Source organism: Arachis ipaensis, chromosome B08 (assembly GCF_000816755.2).
Source record: "Arachis ipaensis cultivar K30076 chromosome B08, Araip1.1, whole genome shotgun sequence".
Taxonomy (NCBI): domain Eukaryota; kingdom Viridiplantae; phylum Streptophyta; class Magnoliopsida; order Fabales; family Fabaceae; genus Arachis; species Arachis ipaensis.
In genome coordinates this window covers 2,538,651-2,544,454 of record NC_029792.2, presented here as the reverse complement: position 1 = coordinate 2,544,454, position 5,804 = coordinate 2,538,651, and the positions used below count along the sequence as shown (strand labels likewise).

The window sequence follows — 5,804 nt, the reverse complement described above, 5'->3', positions numbered from 1 at the left end:
CAGTTCTTTTTTTTTTTAACTCTTTTGTTCTGGTTTCTGTGTCGAACATTGCAGGCTTTCAGTGATGATGACCAAGATACAACCTTTGAACAGATATATCGTTGTTACCCTGTCTCCTTCATCGAGAAGGTACCTCATTGTTTTGACTTGATGCATCTCATAACTCTCTCTCAAGCCAAAGCTTTCCATTCTATTCATAAGACATTGTATACAGTTCACTTAGATTTGGGTTTATATCTGCACTTGTAATAGCACCCCTTGCTGGAAAGAAAAATAAATAAATAATCATAATGGGATCTCAAACTGATTATTATTTCTCTTGATCTTATGCAGTCAAATCTGGAAAAGGGTGATAAAAGTATGTGACATCTTACATTTTGCATCTTTGGTATTATAGAAATTTGATGTATTTATTGTGCTTATAAAATTTCTCATGACAATTCTTGTTGCCCCCAGTCATCATGCCCCCTTCAGCCCTCGATCGCCTTGGTTAGTTGTTATTCTCTGGTTTCCACCAATCAATTGTTGTTTTTCCCACTCTTGAATTACCTGATTTATTCATCTGAAGACTTGTCGTGATCTTTACTAATGATGTTTTTCAGCATCCTTGCACATAGACTACCCTATGTTGTTTCAGCTTAGCAATCCTTCCGCTGGGAAAGTCACTCACTGCGGTGTCCTCGAATTTGTATCTGATGAAGGGATCATATATATACCATATTGGGTATGTGATCTCCTTTCCTTCTTTGTTCCGATTTCTTTAAAATATTTTTTACCCAATGAAATCTCGTATTCTTACAATTGCTGGTTTTTGTGTGTGTTTTTTTCGCCCATATTGCCAGATGATGGAAAACATGCTCCTACAAGAGGGAGACACTGTGTGTGTGAGAAACACCAGTCTTGCAAAAGGAACATATGTGAAGCTACAACCTCACACCAAGGACTTTTTGGATATCACCAATCCAAAAGCTATGTTAGTATTCTTTTTACTTAGACTTCTTTGTCTTCTTTTGGCTCAACTGATATTTCCTTTCTTTCGCCTGGTTGCACAGCCTAGAGACTTCGCTAAGGAATTACTCATGTTTAACAACCGGTGACACTATAATGGTTGCTTATAACAGCAAGAAGTATTACATTGACATTGTCGAAACAAAACCCTCTCCTGCAGTCAGTATAATTGAAACAGACTGTGAAGTTGATTTTGCAGCACCTCTTGATTATAAAGAACCTGAGAAACCAGCACCGTGTGCTCTATCCAAAAGGAAACGTTCGGAAGGTTGTCCCTCGTCAATCAACTTTGAAATACTCAGAAGAGTTTGTTCAGTTTTCGTTAGTGCAAAATTCTTTAACAGATTTTAAGTTTATTCTTTACATTTCAGTTGAAGATGATGAGCCACCAACGACAAAGGTTCCGCAATTCAGTCCATTCACTGGCTCCGGAAGACGTTTAGATGGAAAACCTTCAAGTTCAACACAATCAGCCGATCAAACTTCCTCTCCAAAGAAAAAGCAGAAACAAAGCAACGATGAAACGGAAGGCTCTGATTCTAAATCATTGAATACCACTTCACGTAGACATTCTGGAAAGCTTGTGTTTGGGTCAAATGCAGCTAAATTTGACACTCAGAGACCACTGCCGAAGGTAATTTTTCGCCATATTAATCTCCTGGAGAGACAGAAAACCCTTCAATTTCTGGTTCATTGATTACCATTATTTGTATTAACATTTACCTTTCTGAAAGTCCAGCTAATCAATTTTTCTCTCTTATTATTAGGCTTCTGAGAATATCACTAAGCAAGATTCATCACAGAAGCAAGAAGCACCGAAATTCCAAGCTTTCACGGGAAAGAAGTATTCATTGAATAGTTGATCCTTATTAGGCTATTTTTCTATTGATTATTTTGGGTATAGTGAAATAGAATTGAGCCTGTTTTCATTATTGCATATCATGATTCTTCTTGTGTAGTATATTGATCATTCTTAGTTAATAGTAGTAGTACCTCTTGAATCATGAAATTATCACATCTAGAAACTAAGGAATATCTCTTGTCCATAATAGCTACTACATTTCGGACTTATTTGTGATGCTTTATTAGCCAATTATTTTCTCAATTTCTTCTCATTACTTAATATTTTGTGCCACAGAAGTATTTGGCTTTGCCTTTACAAAAGGAAATAACAAGTTGCTAATAGAAACTCCGTTATATAATCATAATCTCATTCTTTCCAATAACAATAACATTATTGGATGGTTAACAAAGTAGATGTATAATAAGCTTAAGCTATGACAGATGTTTCAATTGAAACCTTCCTAGAATACTTGACCCCTTCAGATTTCTCAGCAGCTTCCCACAGTTCTGGAAATGCTTCCTTCATATTATGTATACTCTCTAATGCATGATCCACTCCTGCGGTTCTAACAGAAGTACCCACCTGCATTCATATTATATTTGGATTTCACATGAAATGTATAGATTTGTATGGATTTAAATGCATACTACAATACTAAATGGACATCAAAATAAAACCTAAAACAAGTTCACTTTAATGCTAGTCATTATGAAAAAACCTAAAACAAGTTTACTTTAATGCTCATCATTGTAATTATGGAGTGAGTAATTACCACTACAGTGTGAAGGCCCAATGATTTGCCAGTGGCTAAATTGCGGATACTGTCATCAAAGAACAACTGCAAAAGAAATGAACAATGATTTCATCTGTCACAAAAGGATATAGGGAAATGATAATTGGTATATGTTGATTGTTATAGAAGAATGCAAAGAGCAAGATCATCATGTAAAAGGTTAAACTAAATTCGAATTAGATACAGAACTAACAGAAGAGATTAACAATCTTACTGTTCTTTGAGGGTCAATGCTTGCCAAACTAAAAACCTTTTCAAATGAATCTTGAAAAGGTTTGCAGACTACTGGGGTCCTTGGAAGCACAATATCAGAATCAGGCTTACTCAAGTACTCATAAAAATCAAATATTCCTGTGCTAATTGCTCTACTTCCATTGCCAAGTTTGTTCTCAGGATCATTCAACTTGTTGAATGGGTTTAATGTTTCAAAGCTTATGATCCTTTCAAAGCAATCCTCCAATCCAAGCCTTTGAAGTACTCTACCTGCATGTGCCTCATCTGAGTTTGTGAAAACCTATATAGCAAATAAATAAATAAAATGATCCACATGTAGTAGAGAGATTTTATAAACCATGTGTTATTTTCATCCATTTGAATAAATGAACTTACAACTTTTCTCATAGGCAAGCTTAGCAAAATTCCCTTAATAATAGGGTCAGGTTTCAGCAAATTATATGGCAATCTCCCATGAACAAAGCTTTTCAACACAAAATATTATTTTATTAAGAATATTAATTAATAAAGATATTATTAATAATATTATAAGTCAAAGAAGAGCAAACAGAGTGATATTAAAAGTTTTAGAGAACGCAGACTTAATTAAAGAACGTTATAATTCTTTTCCATAAGATACTTAGTGAAAAAAGAGAGAATAATGTGAAGATAATGTATATTGTGGAATGATAAGAAAAAAAAGAAGAAGAAAGAAAAGAAAAATTAAGATGCCTGTTTCACATAACTTGATTATACTAGAAGATGGTCAAATAGAAACACAACAAATTTGTAAAGGCATTTACCCATGAAAGTCATCATAGTCAAAGTCATATCCAATTGCCTGGTGAGAATAAAAGAGGCAAAATGACTAATTAAATTCCATCACAATTGCATATATACTATTAACCATTAATAAGAAGAAAAAGGGAAAAAATAATATTAATGAAGGTTAATTGAGTTGTACCCTGAGACCAGCCATTGTTGTCCCATAAACCTTGTATAGTGAATAGCATAATTCAGGAACTTTAGCATCCTCTATGTCAAGTGTTTGAAGCATGTAATCTGTGCAATGATTCAATCAAACAATCACAACTTGAGATACAATCCTAGAAACTATCACACTTACAAGCAATCAGATACTGAGATCATAAAGTGGTTAAACTGATTGATTTACCTTGAATATTTTTTGTCACATGCGCTGATAATCCAGAACTAAAAGGATAAAGGGTATCATCAAGATCTGAAAATATAAAACAAAATGTAAATATAAATACATGAGAAAGTATAAGTGATTAAGTCATCCAGGTTCTAGAAGTCTTACCAAACAAAAGACAATCGTATTTGGCCTTTGAAACTTCCTGGAACTGATTCCCGTTTTCCATTTTAGACTCTAGAGGCTAAATTACAACGATTCAGCAGAAAAAAATAAATAAATAAGAAAAAAAGATAACCACCACTTTAGATACAAGAATGAAACTGCATATTGTTGTGTGAAGAATACATAAAAAATTTTCATGAAAAAATTTTCTTTCTTGTGTAATGCATAAGAAGGAGGAAAAATGCTCATTCCAAGAGTGCATATTAGAAAAGTAAATCAGTAGAGAGTGCCATTGAAAACTGACTTCAAATTCAAGAGACCATATATGTGCTAATTTCCAAATGGAAACTAAGATGGTAACATCAACACATAACTGATAAATAAAAGAAGTAAATCCATAAGAGTGTTGAAAGTGGCAGGTTAAATAGACTCACAAACTAAAACACAGTTTCTGATAGTGTAGAGTCTCAATCATAAAATGAAAAAAAGATATTAAAGCACTCACATTTTTAGTAAAGAGAAAAAATAACAGAATGAAAGAGTAATACACTACACTATGGCAGATAGAGCATGAAAACTAATGGACTTACAGTAAATAAAGGTTTCAGCAGAGAAAGAAGGATTGAAGATTTAAGAAAATGGAGAGAAGGGAAAGGGAAAAAGAGGGTTAATAAAGGAATGGCGTTGAGTGATCAATGTGTAACAGTTCAAAGTTGACAATCCTGTTATAAAGAAGTAGAAAACGGAACAAACTGAAAAGCTTATGACACATCACTTTTTTTTTAGTTGTACCACGTTGTCCACTCAAAACTTGACACGTTGCTTGCTTCAATGTTTCAGCTTCCACCACCTGCCCTTGTCCTTTTACTTTGTTCCTACGCGGCAACGTCCATTGAAGGTAATTGATTCTGAAACTATCAATTAAACAAAGCACTTTAGACAAGTATCCCACGTGGTGTTGTTAATGCTTCCGAAAAAAGCTTGTATAATCGTGTTGTTTTCTGAATTTCTTTTGCTGCTATAGTTAATAAGAACGAGACTGTATTTAAAAGAAAAAGAAAGTTGGGGAGAGTATATGCCAAGTTAAGTTAAGGCCAAACATGGCAGTGTCGGTGCTTTTGTTTTATTGAGTAAAATCAAAAGGTTCATTTTCATTGGTAAATAAATAGTATGAGTCATTTTCTTATGACTTGAGAAACTAGAAAGAGAAATGGTTAAACAATATGACTTTATAAGATTTTAATACAAGATATGGTGAGAAATAAAAACAAAATTGCATGTACAATGAGATACAGAAACTTCAAAGTTTTAAGACTCTCTCCCCTATCCTATGATTTACCATGGGGTCCTTGCCCATTGTTGTCATTGTCCAGTTGAAAATCTTGCTTGAAAGTATCATAATGGTTGTGTTCATCACTAGACTTGAATGGTCTTTCGCCCAAAACTTGAACCAAATCATCCCTGTATAGCACTTCCTTTTGTAGCAGCAACTCAGCAATTTGAGCCACTTGATCCTTGTGTTCCTCAATGAGGTTCACAGTACGCTGATATGCTTTGGCAACCCATTCTCGAACCTCGGCGTCGATGAGGGCGGCGGTGCCGTCGCCGTATGGTTTGGTCATCCATTC

The 5,804-nt window shown here is 34.4% G+C and overlaps 4 protein-coding genes across 5 annotated transcripts in view; 1 reads left to right on the top strand and 3 right to left on the bottom strand.

Moving 5' to 3' along the window:
- The window catches only part of LOC107612143 (ubiquitin fusion degradation protein 1 homolog), a 2,727-nt gene extending 614 nt beyond the window's left edge, over positions 1 to 2,113 (top strand). For both annotated transcript variants that reach the window (XM_016313963.2, XM_016313964.2), the window contains exons 3-10: positions 55 to 129; positions 334 to 358; positions 457 to 489; positions 603 to 724; positions 843 to 973; positions 1,053 to 1,276; positions 1,380 to 1,642; positions 1,776 to 2,113. In XM_016313963.2, coding sequence (XP_016169449.1) covers positions 55 to 129; positions 334 to 358; positions 457 to 489; positions 603 to 724; positions 843 to 973; positions 1,053 to 1,276; positions 1,380 to 1,642; positions 1,776 to 1,871 — 969 coding nt within the window. In that variant the 3' untranslated portion in view covers positions 1,872 to 2,113. The remainder of the gene's footprint in view (positions 1 to 54; positions 130 to 333; positions 359 to 456; positions 490 to 602; positions 725 to 842; positions 974 to 1,052; positions 1,277 to 1,379; positions 1,643 to 1,775) is intronic.
- Positions 2,087 to 4,914, bottom strand: LOC107612144 (uncharacterized protein C24B11.05). The gene is made up of 9 exons (XM_016313965.2): positions 4,767 to 4,914; positions 4,180 to 4,255; positions 4,033 to 4,098; positions 3,823 to 3,920; positions 3,662 to 3,699; positions 3,255 to 3,342; positions 2,860 to 3,159; positions 2,625 to 2,690; positions 2,087 to 2,434 (listed from the first exon to the last, which is right to left on the bottom strand). The coding sequence occupies exons 2-9, from the start codon at positions 4,238 to 4,240 to the stop codon at positions 2,279 to 2,281; spliced, it is 873 nt and encodes a 290-aa protein (XP_016169451.1). The 5' UTR covers positions 4,241 to 4,255; positions 4,767 to 4,914; the 3' UTR covers positions 2,087 to 2,278.
- LOC110265587 (ATP-dependent zinc metalloprotease FTSH 3, mitochondrial-like) lies at positions 4,971 to 5,798 on the bottom strand. Its single transcript, XM_021108576.1, has 2 exons — positions 5,516 to 5,798; positions 4,971 to 5,090 (listed from the first exon to the last, which is right to left on the bottom strand). The coding sequence occupies exons 1-2, from the start codon at positions 5,796 to 5,798 to the stop codon at positions 5,041 to 5,043; spliced, it is 333 nt and encodes a 110-aa protein (XP_020964235.1). The 3' UTR covers positions 4,971 to 5,040.
- The window catches only part of LOC107610259 (ATP-dependent zinc metalloprotease FTSH 10, mitochondrial), a 4,097-nt gene continuing 3,659 nt past the window's right edge, over positions 5,367 to 5,804 (bottom strand). The window contains exon 9 of the mRNA XM_021108575.1: positions 5,367 to 5,804. Within this exon, the coding sequence (XP_020964234.1) occupies positions 5,803 to 5,804 (2 nt within the window). The 3' untranslated portion in view covers positions 5,367 to 5,802.

Bases quoted from the DNA above. Each gene is read 5' to 3' on its own strand.
- LOC107612144 (XM_016313965.2), bottom strand. From the start codon at position 4,240: ATGGAAAACGGGAATCAGTTCCAGGAAGTTTCAAAGGCCAAATACGAT. The intron at 4,099-4,179 runs GTAAGACTTCTA...TTATATTTTCAG, and splicing joins ATACGATTGTCTTTTGTTTG to ATCTTGATGATACCCTTTAT. The intron at 3,343-3,661 runs GTAAATGCCTTT...TGTGTTGAAAAG, and splicing joins GACTATGATGACTTTCATGG to CTTTGTTCATGGGAGATTGC.
- LOC110265587 (XM_021108576.1), bottom strand. From the start codon at position 5,798: ATGACCAAACCATACGGCGACGGCACCGCCGCCCTCATCGACGCCGAG. The intron at 5,091-5,515 runs GTAAATCATAGG...TTTAATTGATAG, and splicing joins CAATGGGCAAGGACCCCATG to TTTCAGAATCAATTACCTTC.